The sequence below is a fragment of the Babylonia areolata genome, chromosome 30 (assembly GCF_041734735.1).
Source record: "Babylonia areolata isolate BAREFJ2019XMU chromosome 30, ASM4173473v1, whole genome shotgun sequence".
Taxonomy (NCBI): Eukaryota; Metazoa; Mollusca; class Gastropoda; order Neogastropoda; family Buccinidae; genus Babylonia; species Babylonia areolata.
This window is the reverse complement of record NC_134905.1, coordinates 1277183-1292425: the sequence shown is the minus strand read 5'-3', so window position 1 is coordinate 1292425 and position 15243 is coordinate 1277183. Positions and strand designations below refer to the sequence as shown.

Here is a 15243-nt window from a genome sequence, read left to right as displayed (position 1 = left end):
CATGGACAGAACGCATCCTTGTAAACCATTTCTCAAAAACCACCTTCACAAATTGATGACACTATTGGCTACTGTATTTAAACCCTCTGTTGCTTTTATGTGTGGTCACCACACACTAAAAACATAACATTCACCATTGCAAGTTTCCCATTAATGCATTGAAAACAATTTAGCATCTCCTCAAGTCTAAAATTCTTGATGCAGTACAAAGGTGGTAAATAGATATTAAAGAAAATCACAAAGCTATGTACATGTAATAAATTGCTGACAGCTTGACTTTCCATACTTTAAAACATTAAGTTTCAACGACAACAACAAAAAACCACAAAGATTTGAGAAACGATCACCAAAAGGCGCGGTGTACAAATGCTGTTCAGTGCCCGTGACGAGGGTTGACAGATCTGGACATGGCTGTACTGACAGGCAGAGTGAGAATACACAAGCTTAACTCGCTCAGTATGGCCAGTCCTCTCTTCTCCTCTACACAGACCCCTCAGATGTCCAGTGGGTGTCTGAATGACCCAACCTTTAACTTCCGTCATCAGAATTGTGGTATTCTTTGTCAACATTCACCTCTTCAATATATGTCTTCCACTTGCAATATTTTGATGGTGGTAATTGGGGTGAAACGCTGTTAACGTTGTCTCTTTCGCCGCTTGTATGGAGAGAGTTAAATCTGATTTTCACTTCAAAGCCGCTGTCTCCTGCTCCACTTGTATGGGAAAGAGTTGATTTTTTACTTGATCATTTAAAAAAGAAATTTGTATGGTAAAACGTTTTTCGATTTTTAGCTCTGTATTTTGTTTTCAACATGAGGGCAAAACTAAGTGAAACGCTAGAAAGAAGAGATGGTGCTTGAACCAGTTTAAAAATTCATGATGAATATTTTGAAAATTCATCACTTTAAAAATTCATGATTAGAATATTTTGAAACTTCACTTTAAACATTCATAATTTGAATATTTTGACTTGATCAGCAGTCTGCATTCGGGTGGGAGCAGTATATCAGTGAACTATGACAGTGCTAAAGACATTGAGGTGGGAGCATTGTGTCGGTGAACAATGACAGTGCTGAAGACATCTGTTTCAACACTTAGCATCCAGAGCATGGCAAGCTGACTGGAAAACATTCACACAGGGGCGAAGGCATTGCGCAGCAGTCTTTAACATCTGTACAACGAGATAAGGGGAAAGAAAGGCACAACCACAATTAACGTCTAGCCACCCCCCCAGGCCCCCACCCCCTCTCCACACTTAGCAGGAATACAAAGTATTGAACATGAAATGTCATCACTAACAAATGGGTACAAAACATCCACCTACCTCCAGCAGGAATACACAGCATTGAACATGAAATGTCATCACTAACAAATGGGTACAAAACATCCACCTATCTCCAGCAGAAATACACAGCATTGAACACGAAATGTCATCACGAAAAAATACAGGTGAACAAAACATCCACACATAGCGTGACATCTTGCAAAGGAACCAGGTTATGACCGTAAAGTATACACAACAAGAATGTTGATCACTCGTGTAAAAATCGAATCTGTTTTTCTGGCACAGTAGTCTCCAAGGCCTTGGTCCTTTCCACTCGACAAGTCTTCCACACTGAACAGCTGAGCCAGCAAAGGACGTAACACACCAGGGTTTTTAATCTGCTGGTCAGACCTGATGACCCTTGTCGAACACTTCCTGGTGTTGGTTACAGTGATCCTTGCACAGCTTTACACTGATGACCACACATTGTGTTGTGACCACAGCCACAGCTCAACAGACTGATGACCACACATTGTGTTGTGACCACAGCCACAGCTCAACAGACTGATGACCACACATTGTGTTGTGACCACAACCACAGCTCAACAGACTGATCACCACACATTGTGTTGTGACCACAACCACAGCTCAACAGACTGATGACCGCACATTGTGTTGTGACCACAGCCACAGCTCAACAGACTGATGACCACACATTGTGTTGTGACCACAGCCACAGCTCAACAGACTGATGACCACACATTGTGTTGTGACCACAACCACAGCTCAACAGACTGATGACCACACATTGTGTTGTGACCACAGCCACAGCTCAACAGACTGATCACCACACATTGTGTTGTGACCACAACCACAGCTGAACAGACTGATGACCGCACATTGTGTTTGTTACATTGTGTTGTGACCACAACCACAGCTGAACAGACTGATGACCACACATTGTGTTGTGACCACAGCCACAGCTCAACAGACTGATGGCCACACATTGTGTTGTGACCACAACCACAGCTGAACAGACTGATGACCGCACATTGTGTTGTGACCACAACCACAGCTCAACAGACTGATCACCACACATTGTGTTGTGACCACAACCACAGCTCAACAGACTGATGGCCACACATTGTGTTGTGACCACAGACAACCAGTCGATGACATCACACAGGGAGAGGGAGGGGGGCTGCAATTGTTATTCAGCAATGGGTAGCATCATTCAAATTTAAGTCACAGCTAACCTTTGAAATTGTGACAGGTAATGGGGGAGACCAAAAAGCATCTCCACCCTGCCCAGGCTGTCCAACTTTGGAGAAAAATTGAGGGCAGGATTCAAACCCAGACTCTCACGGACACGTTGGCAGATAAGCTCTAACCATTGTGCTACGTCCACTATTACCCAGCAATTGGCAGAGAAAACAGACTTAAATCACTGAAACATTTTCAGTTTACTACTAGGCTGGTGTGAGACGAAACAGGGAAGGGTGTTGGAAGAGAGCTGTGAGGTCACCATAACGGGGTGTGTGGCCGTCATCTTTGTGGGGTGTGTGGCCATCATTGTGGGGTGTGTGTGGCCATCATCATTGTGGGTGTGTGTGTGTGGGGGGGTGGGGGGTGGCCATCATCTTTGCTGGGTGTGTGGCCGTCATCTTAACGTGGTGTGTGGCCATCATCTTTGTAGGGGGTGTGTGGCCGTCATCTTTACGGAGTGTGTGGCCAGCAGTCAGTGTAGCGTGGTCAACCCCCAAACCCACACCATGTTGTAGTAAAACTTCACAATGACAGAATGAAAACAAATTTTATCACAAAAGCATTAAATTCGCATTAAAATGCACAGCAGCTCGCTCGGTCTCTCACACACACACACACACACACAGAGAGCACATTGACAGGCAACAGACGGTGACATCACGATACGTCGCATGACCTAGACAAAAGGGAGGCAACACACAGACAAGCAAGATCAGATCACCCAGGATGCTGAAGTGTGAATCCATGTGGCCTGTGACCACCGGACGGTGGTGTAAAGGATCAGAGAGCGTCGCTCCCTGTTTCATGGCTTGCATTCTGTCTTCTTTCACACTCTACACATCACCATCCTCTGATCAGTGTCACACCTCCCTGTTTCACAGCTTGCATTCTGTCTTCTTTCACACTCTACACACCACTGTCCTACACCACACTGTTCCACACAGTCATTCACCTGATACATGTACACACATTTCTACACCACACTGTTCCACACAGTCACACCCGATACATGTACACACATTTCTACACCACACTGTTCCACACAGTCATTCACCCGATACATGTACACACATTTCTACACCACACTGTTCCACACAGTCACCTGATACATGTACACACATTTCTACACCACACTGTTCCACACAGTCATTCACCTGATACATGTACACACATTTCTACACCACACTGTTCCACACAGTCATTCACCCGATTCTTGTACACACATTTCTACACCACACTGTTCCACACCGTCACCTGATACATGTACACACATTTCTACACCACACTGTTCCACACAGTCATTCACCTGATACATGTACACACATTTCTACACCACACTGTTCCACACAGTCACCTGATACATGTACACACATTTCTACACCACACTGTTCCACACAGTCATTCACCCGATACATGTACACACATTTCTACACCACACTGTTCCACACAGTCAGTCATTCACCCGATACATGTACACACATTTCTACACCACACTGTTCCACACAGTCATTCACCCGATACATGTACACACATTTCTACACCACACTATTCCACACAGTCATTCATTCACCCGATACATGTACACACATTTCTACACCACACTGTTCCACACAGTCATTCACCCGATACATGTACACACATTTCTACACCACACTGTTCCACACAGTCATTCACCTGATACATGTACACACATTTCTACACCACACTGTTCCACACAGTCATTCACCCGATACATGTACACACATTTCTACACCACACTGTTCCACACAGTCACCTGATACATGTACACACATTTCTACACCACACTATTCCACACAGTCATTCACCTGATACATGTACACACATTTCTACACCACACTATTCCACCATTCACCTGATACATGTACACACATTTCTACACCACACTATTCCACACAGTCACCTGATACATGTACACACATTTCTACACCACACTGTTCCACACAGTCAATCACCCGATACATGTACACACATTTCTACACCACACTGTTCCACACAGTCAGTCATTCACCCGATACATGTACACACATTTCTACACCACACTGTTCCACACCGTCATTCACCCGATTCTTGTACACACATTTCTACACCACACTGTTCCACACAGTCATTCACCCGATACATGTACACACATTTCTACACCACACTATTCCACACATTCATTCACCCGATACATGTACACACATTTCTACACCACTTCCTCGTCTTTTAAAAAGCATTGCCAGTTAACTACTGTAGCAAAATCATGGTGAGGGGGTGGGGGATGTTAAATTGGATACACATGTACTTAAAAATGACCTGTGAAAGACAAGTCCAACATTCATTTCAATACAATGTACTAGCAAGCACACACACACACGCACGCGCATCATGCTCAAGCACACTCTTTCTGGTTTTATATTTACAACTCTGATGATCATAGAATACAAACCATTCACCCCCTGAATATCCTCCAGCCTCTACAAACGTCCTTGTAACAAACAGCATAATATCCACACAAAATGTTATTTGGTGTAGTACACTATGTACACTCATTAATGCAATGTTGATTTACGTTGACTTAACGATAGTATTTCACAACTACTTGGTGTTAGTGCACCACCCACACCTATGTGATGACTGTGTTCATAGCGGTATTCACACTGCTTAATCTGCACTGCCCAAACAGGCAAACTAAATCAAATCAAAAAGAAGAAGAAAAGAAAAAAAAAGAATTAAAAACTAAAAAAAAAAAAAAAAGGATCCAAATTCTTGACCATTCAACTTACATAATGCGGAGACAAATATTCAAATCATATCTCCAGAGAGGGTTGAATCCAGTTTCTCATGAGCTATAATCGTTTTGACCACAAAAAAAATGTCCATTCTGACACACAATTTTTTTTTTTTCAAACATTAAAAAAATAATATAAACAATTCAGCATGAAAGATACTAAATTTTGGATTCTGTTTGATCTTACTCTCCGAAAACAGCTACAACACTAAGACATCTAAAACAAATTATTCAATTTTATTAGCATACTCATCTTTTTTTTTCTTTTTTTTTTTTTTTTTTACAAATGACATAAAACACACTGCTGATTTAAAACCCATGCACTTTTTCCAAAAACAATGAACATGCAGTAATGTGAAGCTCAATAACAACAACAACACACACACTCTCTATCGCTCTCTCAGCATACACACAAAACCTCCCTCCACCTGTCCCCGCCCCCAACAACACTCCCCCACCCCTCTCCACTTTATACACCCCTCCCCTGCAGCCTGAGAAAAAACAAAACAAAAAAAAAACCCTGCTGGAAGCAGTTCACAAGGGGTTCCTGCTCACTACGCCTCACTAGTGGTCTTGACAGACTGGTGGAGACGATTACTCAATGTTCATAAACACCTCTGCAGCAGCTGTGTCAACGAGTCCGCAGTTTTATCGCACTTGTTGCAACAGCAGTTGCTATGATTATGACCTAAAAGTAGTGATGCCACAACTGTTCAGATGTTTCCAGAGAGATGGGGTGGGGGGTACCATCACACTGAACTACTATGACTTGTAACAAAAATCAACCTTGAACCCAAACGCTCCCAGCAGCTAGATCCTCTTTGCAGAGCAGGGGTTGGGTGAATTCAAAGCTCAAATAACACCATCACACAAACATACACTGACACACCATCACACACAAGCACACACACACAAGCACTCACACATACCCTTTCCAGAGACGTAATGACGACATGTCCAAACAGATGATCTGTGAAGGACTGTTGATAATCCTAGCTACACCTAATGTACCTACCTATAACATCAAACAACACGCATGTTCTCACTGAACCTTTCTGTTCCGGGGTTTCCACCCACCAAACGGACACTCCCATTTCCTCAACCTGTGTCAGTCAGTTACCTTGTCTTGCCCAACCGCGCCATTTACCTTTCAACAACTTTCCTTGCAACATTTCCTGTCGAACATCCTAAAACTATGTCTACACACACTCCTATTTTATCTATTCAAACATGGTAAATTCTAAATAACCAATAAGCGTATCAATACTATTCTCAATGGAGGAATGATATAACAATATGAACAGTCCCAAGTTTCATGAAAACACTGCTGATGACACAACGTACGTCTAAAACTTTACATGATACAAACTGTCGAAATTAGCAGCTGCTATTACACAAAGCATGTGTTTATTCATTGCCAAACAAACCTAGCAGAGATAATTAACCTGACAACTGGGCACCAACTCTGCCAGCAGAAACACGTACCGTCGTTTGATATCCTCATAATACTTATCACTGGGATGATTTGACCGTCCACCGAACCAGTGAATAACAAGCCACCGAACCAGTGAATAACAATCAGCAGAAGCAGGTTTGGCGATGTCCAGTCAAAGAGCGGAAAGCCATATGGCCTGTGGTCAATGGATCACCCGCTGACCAACTAACTGTAGAATATCTGACAGAAAGTATTACATTTTTCTTTCAAACTTAAGTGAATCTTATGTCTCCAGATGCCAGTTCAAACTCTGACAATACATCTCAATGCAGGGAACTGAACAAAAAACATTGAATCGTTCATTTTGCCCATTAATTCAAATGATAATCATTTTAATGTTCATTTTTAAAACTATTATTTATCCTTTTGCTGGCAATCCACACCAGCAAAAAAAGAAAGAAAAAAAAATCAACAATTAACGTTATACCCTCCTACCACATCGTTTCAACAGGTGTGGTAGTGTTCTGACAATTAACATTATACACCCCTCCCATATCGTTCAACAGGTGTGGTGGTGTTCTAACAATTAACATTAAACACCCCTGCCACATCGTTCCAACAGGTGTGGTGGTGTTCTAACAATTAACGTTATACACCCCTGCCACATCGTTCCAACAGGTGTACTGGTGTTCAAACAATTAACATTATACACCCCTCCCACATCGTTTCAACAGGTGTGGTGGTGGTCTAACAATTAACATTATACACCCCTGCCATATCGTTCAACAGGTGTGGTGGTGTTCTAACAATTAACATTAAACACCCCTGCCACATCGTTCCAACAGGTGTACTGGTGTTCTAACAATTAACATTATACACCCCTCCCACATCGTTTCAACTGGTGTGGTGGTGTTCTAACAATTAACATTATACACCCCTCCCACATCGTTTCAACAGGCGTGCTGGTGTTCTCTTCGCTACGTCACATACCTCTCCGGTCTCAGGGTCAAGGTGATGTATATATATATATATATATATATATAATGTTTTATGTGCTGACTTTTAATGTGCCATAACTGTCTCCATGGTCACCACAGACAGCTTACCACCCAGTTAAACCACAAGCAAGGTTTGCTACAGTATGCTACATCAATCTTCTTGTTTTGGTTTCTCAACATTCCCTGCCCATTTCTGATCGTCTCTTGCCTGTCCATTATTTTGTCTTCCTTCAGCATGTATTATCTGTCTGTCTGTACAACATACTTCTGTCAGTTACCCGTTTTCTAACACTCTTGGTTATGTCAAGAGTCGTGCTGCTTCATTTTAACGGCAAACATAACGACAACACAGCAAGCCGACATTCAAACCTTTTGAACGTTTCATCAGAAGGTCGTGTACTGTCGCTTGCTGGCACCAACATAACTCCTTTCTGTCTTGTCACGGTATCATGTATTTCGTGTGTTTCGCGATCGAAATAGTCACTTCCGGTGACCTCGACCTCGAGCCTCGTTTTCTTGTATTTCTTAAATTTCCTCCCTTTCCTTTTCCTCCTCTCTGCTTTCCTTGGCCTTTTGCATGAACAGCATCTACTTTCTCCCCTAGCTTTCTCTGTTCCCCTAGCTGTTTCTTAACGCTCTCCTATTGCCTGGCCTGCTTCACTGCATTCTCTAGCATCAAATCAGCTTGAAGTTGTAACTTCTCTGATAACTCCCTGTCAGATACACCAAGAACAAACCTATCTCGTATGGTGTCTTCTCGGTTGGGAAAGTTAGCGTGTTCAGAGAGTTCATATAGAGCTCGGTAGAATGCTTCTATGCTTTCACTGCTCTCCTGGCTTCGCTGATAGAACATTGCTCTAACATGTATTATGTTCTTTTGTGGAACGAAATGTCTATCAAATAAGTCTAGCACAGCCTTGAGATTGGGTGCTGTCTCTTCCGTTTCATCGTAGTGAAAAGACTGGTAGACCTGCTCTGCAGTGGCCCCCATGGCATAAATCAGCGATGAAAGTTGTATTTGAAAACTTTTAGTGCTCAGTTCGTTTGCAATCACAAAACGTTCGAATCTTTTCCGCCATTGTGGCCAGCTTTCTGGCTGCTTAAAATCGAAGTTCTCTGGCGGTTTGAAAGGCATCTTATGAGGAAATAAGAAAAACTCAACTCACAGGTTATTTCTCGTCTGTAAGTGATGTGTTGAGGTCTCTTCGTTTTCAAGTCGTAGCGTCGAGCCGTCTCGTCTGCTACAGCTGAGAATCTCTCACAGTTGCCAAGTTGCGTCGCCGATTCGTTGTGCGGAAATCTTCATAAAGCCGGATTCGTAGAGCCGACCGCTGCCACCATGCTTCGTTCTCACACGTTCTTACAGACTCGTAACAACAGGAACCTCACTTCTTGTTGATGTTTCATTTACTAATGCGAAAACCGAACTGACTCTGACAGGCTAACAACATGGTTCGAAATCGAGTGAGTACATATCGAAAACGAGGCTCGAGGTCGAGGTCACCGGAAGTGATTATTTCGATCGCGAAACACACGAAATACATGATACCGTGACATGTCTGACTCTAATCACGTGCAAACGAATCAGTAACACACCAAACACACTGAAACCTTCACTGACTGTCAAAACGCTGTTTCTGCTGCCCCATTTCTATAATATAAAAAAAAAACAATAAAAAAAACCCCAAAACATACAACTGACATCTACCAAGCTCTTTATAAAAACAAACAAACCCAAAACGAAAAAACCCAGAAAACCAGAAACCATCGTGTGGCACTGTTACATCCAAAGCTGTGCAAAATGGTACGTCAAAACTGACTGTGACGTCAAAAGCCTGTGCTCTGTTACGTCAAAAGCGAAGTCAGGCCACAAGGTTTCTGACCCTGTCCGTACAGACAACAGCTGTTGTGACCTGACCGCTCACAGATGCTGTAAACTTCTTGCTGAGGTAGACGTCAGCCCTATCGTCACCCTCACCACTGGGGGGGACTGGTGTGGGGGGGGGGGGGGGGAGGGGGAGGGGGGGGGGGGAAACAAAACAAACAGAAAACAAAACACTGATGAATAAAGAACGACAGTTACATAATAATAATAATAATATCATAGGCGATGACAGCTGAAAGATGCTAAACCCTAACAGTTTCTTCCAAAACGTGTCAGCAACGTGAAATGTTTTGTTAAACCTGGTGGCACTACTTCAAAACCACATACACACACGCGCGCGCACACACACACACACACAAACTCACCACCACACACCACACCACTCACACACACACCTTACAACCAAAACACAACCGCAAACAACAGCCCCCCACCCCCCGCCCCAACAACAACAACAAACCAACAACAATCCATAAGAAGAAAAACACAACTCCCGGTGCAGTGTGAAAAAGACCCCCCCCCCCCCCCCCCAACACCCCGACCCCCCCAGCTAAAAGGTACTGATCAGCAGTGGAAGCAGCAAGTGTCGTTCGGCTCTTGAGGGGAAATGGGAAATGAGTGACAGGGGGGGTGGGGGGTGGGGGGAAGGGTGGAGCGGCAGTTATTGGAAGGGGAGGTCGAGTCTCTGAGCCAGGACACACGGCAGCAGCAGCAGCAGCAGCAGCAACAGGGCAGGGGAGAAGGTGGCCCGGTGGGAAGACGAAGGCGTGGTGGGCCGGGTGGGTCTGGGCGGGTCTATGTGGGTATCTGCAACACGAGTGATACGTTTTTGGTTCAAGTGATCTACTACTTATCTTCATTTCACATTCATAGCGTTTCTAATAGGCATTTGCCATATTCTCTCTCTCTCTCTCTCTCTCTCTCTCTCTCTCACTCACTCACACACACATCCCTATCTCAAATCTTGCTTTACCGTCTAGTTGTACTTAAAAAGACTCTCTCTTTTTTTTTAATGTTTGCATTTTAAACTGTATTACATTTTCGCTCATTTATAATTCTATCTGGTCCCCCCCCCCCCCCCCCACCCCCTCCCCATCTCTAGAATCACACTACGTGAATTGACGTGGCCACCCACATCCACACCCCCCTCCCTGGCCCTCCCCTCACCCCCCCCACCACTCTCCATCACAGGTGTGGCCCTGTCCTTCAAGCTGCCCCCCCCCACCCCCCCATCACTCACCATCAGGTTCAGAGGTGTGCTCTGTTCCATCCTCCAAACTGCCCCCCCCCCCCCCAAACACACACACACGCACACTCACCATCAGGTTTAGAGGTGTGCTCTGTTCCATCCTCCAAGCTGTCCCCCCCCCCCAACACACACACACACCTCCACACACACCCCACTCACACCCCCCCCCACACACACAGACACGTCCCCCACTCACACAACCCCCCCCCCCCCCACACACACACACCTCCACACACACCCCACTCACACACACCCCACCCCCCACACAACCCCCCACACTCCCCCACGACCACCACCACCCCTACACACACACACATCCCCACACCCACCCCACACCCCCACACACACAACCCCACACCCACCCCTTCCCCCCCACACACAGACACACCCCCCACTCACACCCCCCCACCCCCCCACACACACCTCCACACACCCCCACTCACACCTCCCCCCCCCACACACACACCCACACACCCCCCACACCTACACACACACATCCCCACACAACCCCCCCCCCACACACACACACCCTTCCCCCCCACACACACACCTCCACACACACCCACACACACACAGACACCCCCCCCACACACACACACCCTTCCCCCCCCCACACACACACACCCACACACACACAGACACCCCCCCCACACACACACACACCCTCCCCCCCACACACACACTGACCATCAGGTTTAGAGGTGTGCTCTGTCGTGTCCTCCAAGCTGTCCCCCCCTCTCACCCCCCCCCCCCCACACACACACCCACACAACCCCCCACACTTCCCCACACCCACACGACCACCACCACCCCTCCACACACACACACACACACCTACACACACACACATCCCTACACCCACCCCCCCACACCACACACACACACACACACCCACCCCCCCACACACACACACCCTCCCCCCCCCTCCCACACACACTGACCATCAGGTTTAGAGGTGTGCTCCCTCCCCGTGTCCTCCGAGCTGTCGTCACCGCTGCCAGAGCCAGACCCTGACCCGTAGCCAGCCACCAGGTCCTCGTCATCCACGATCACCGGCTGGTACAGGTCCCCCCCGCTGCCCTCCCGGCCCCCGGCTCCGGCCCCGGCACCCCCTCCTCCTCCTCCTCCCCCCACCTTGCGGTGGATCGGGTCGTCGCCCAGCATCAGCTCAGAGTTCAGCAGGTTGCTCAGGTTCTGTGTAAGGTGGTGGTGGACAAGTTTGAGGGTGTTCAGTTCGTTTTCCTTTCTCTCTTTTTTTTTTTTTTTTTTTTTTTTTGTCGGGGGGTATCGAGTATGTTTGAGCAAGAAAGACATATACGCAGACAGACAGACAGACACACACACACACTCACACATACAGAAGGAATGAGTGTTTCATTGCATTATTCAGGCCACAGGCCTCACCGCCCTGGGATGCTGGGAAGGGGGGACGTGCTGACAATAGCATTCCGCTGACATTCCTGTGAACATTAGGGAATTATCCAATACTCGCGCGCGCGCACACACAGAGAGAGAGAGAGAGAGGGAGAGAGAGAGAGAGAGAGAGAGAGAGAGAGAGAGAGAGAGAGAGACTGACAGACACACACACACATATACCGACTTATTCACACAAAACGAACACGCACATAAACACAACTACAGACACACAGAGAAACTCTCTGTCTCTCTCTCATATCACACACACACACACACACACACACACACACACACACAATAAGCGAGCACGCACGTGCACATATTTATGCACACACAGACACACACACACACACACACACACTCTCTTTCTCTCCCTCTCTCACACACACACACACAACCTCCTCCCGATTACGTCCCACCATCTACACCCTTGTCCACCCCTGTGACGTAGTGAACCCACCCCCCCACCCCCCAGCCACCCCCCTCTCCCCCTTCATTCCAACCCCCTGGATGAGGTGAGGGGCGGTGGGGGGGGAATGTAAGGGCAGAAGAGGGGGGGGATAATTACCATTGCATGTCAAAGTCACGCCCGTCAAAGGGAGAGCATTAGTGATAAGCTTCATTACCTCCCGTCATCCCCCTCTGGGGAAATCAGCGGTTTAATGAAATGCAGCAAACACTTCTCCCCCCACAACCCTCCTTCCGCCTCCCCCCCCCCCCACATCCCCAACCTCCCCCCATACCGTCTGTCTTCCTCACAACCCCCACAACCCCCCTCCCTTTCCCTTCCCCCCCATACCGTCTGTCTTCCTCACAACCCCCTCCCCCCCCCCCACAACCCTCCTTCCCGCCCACCCCCTCCCCTCCACACACACACAAAAAAAACCCCAACCACAAAACCCCGCCAACCAGTCCAACCAACTACAGCAACCCAATCAATCAATCAAACCAAAAGAACCCAGTAAACTAAACTACCCAACCAGAAGAAACCAACCACGACCACCCAACCAAATCATGCCAACCGCAAAACTACCAACTAAAACCACCCAACCTTGACAACCAACCAGAAATAACCCAACCCTAAGGCCCCCACCCAACCATGATAACCCAACCACGACGACCAACTACAAAAACCCAACCAGCCACAACCACCACCACCCACACCAATCAATCAACCAGGACAGCCACAACCACCACCACCACCCACACCAATCAACCAGGACAGCCACAACCACCACCACCCACACCAAGCAATCAACCAGGACAGCCACAACCACCACCACCCACACCAAGCAATCAACCAGTTTCAGTTTCAGTTTCAGTAGCTCAAGGAGGCGTCACTGCGTTCGGACATATCCATATACGCTACACCACATCTGCCAAGCAGATGCCTGACCAGCAGCGTAACCCAACGCGCTTAGTCAGGCCTTGAGGGAGAAAAAAAAAAGAAAAATGAAAAAAAAGGTGAATAAATAATAAATAAGCTTACACAAATAAATAAATAAATAAAATAAATAAATAAATAAATAATAACTATAATGTTAAAAAAGGTAGCAGTAATAATAATAATAAATTAATAACAATAATAAATAAATAAGATAACACTGATGATAAATAAGCAAATAGATGTAAAACATGAAGACACACATTTACATATACACCCACACATGCATAACAGATATGCACCGAACATGCAGTTTCACAGATATGAAAGCACAGTTAAATACATATAAACGTACGTGAGCTCCAACACACACACACACACACACACACACCACACATATTACCCTGCGCCTCCTCTATGAGGACCAGGACAACCAGGACAGTCACAACCACCACCACCCACACCAAACAATCAACCAGGACAGCCACACCACCACCCGCACCAAGGAATCAACCAGGACAGCCACAACAACCACCACCCACACCAAGGAATCAACCAGGACAGCCACAACCACCACCACCCACACCAAGGAATCAACCAGGACAGCCACAACCACCACCCACACCAAGGAATCAACCAGGACAGCCACAACCACCACCACCCACACCAAACAATCAACCAGGACAGCCACAACCACCACCACCCACACCAAGGAATCAACCAGGACAGCCACAACCACCACCACCCACACCAAACAATCAACCAGGACAGCCACAACCACCACCACCCACACCAAGGAATCAACCAGGACAGCCACAACCACCACCACCCACACCAAGGAATCAACCAGGACAGCCACAAGCACAAGCAGAACAGAGACGGGGTTTGAACCACTGACCGACGGGCGCAATAGCCCAGTGGTTAAAGCGTTGGACTGTCAATCTGAGGGTCCCGGGTTCGAATCACGGTGACGGCGCCTGGTGGGTAAAGGGTGGAGATTTTTTACGATCTCCCAGGTCAACATATGTGCAGACCTGCCTAGTGCCTGAACCCCCTTCGTGTGTATACAGCAAGCAGAAGATCAAATACGCACGTTAAAGATCCTGTAATCCATGTCAGCGTTCGGTGGGTTATGGAAACAAGAACATACCTAGCATGCACACCCCCGAAAACGGGAGTATGGCTGCCTACATGGCGGGGTAAAAACGGTCATACACGTAAAAGCCCACTCGTGTGCATACGAGTGAACGCAGAAGAAGAAGAAGAAGACGAAGAAGAAGCACTGACCCTCCGCATGTGGGTGAGGGTCTCTTTGACCAACAGGTATTCCCGGTCAGCGTCCATGACCCTCAGCGTGACCTTGACCTCCTGGTTGTGCTGCACCTGGCTGAGGAAGTTGGCCTCAGGCACCTGGCCCATGTACCTGCACACAAGAGACGCGTGGCATCGTTAGGCTTTTAAGGGGGCGCGTGCACCGTTACTTTAAAGGTACAGCTGCACCGGAATTTTCGTGAAGGTACGCATGCACCGTTAATCGAAGAAATAACATTCATTCT

General features: G+C 46.8%; 1 protein-coding gene across 1 annotated transcript in view; it reads right to left on the bottom strand.

Moving 5' to 3' along the window:
• Positions 1-10200: 10200 nt before the first annotated feature.
• LOC143275201 (glypican-6-like) overlaps positions 10201-15243 on the bottom strand; it is a 229835-nt gene continuing 224792 nt past the window's right edge. The window contains exons 8-10 of the mRNA XM_076579172.1: positions 14975-15110; positions 11829-12081; positions 10201-10445 (exon numbers count right to left, since the gene is read on the bottom strand). Coding sequence (XP_076435287.1) covers positions 10300-10445; positions 11829-12081; positions 14975-15110 — 535 coding nt within the window. The 3' untranslated portion in view covers positions 10201-10299. The remainder of the gene's footprint in view (positions 10446-11828; positions 12082-14974; positions 15111-15243) is intronic.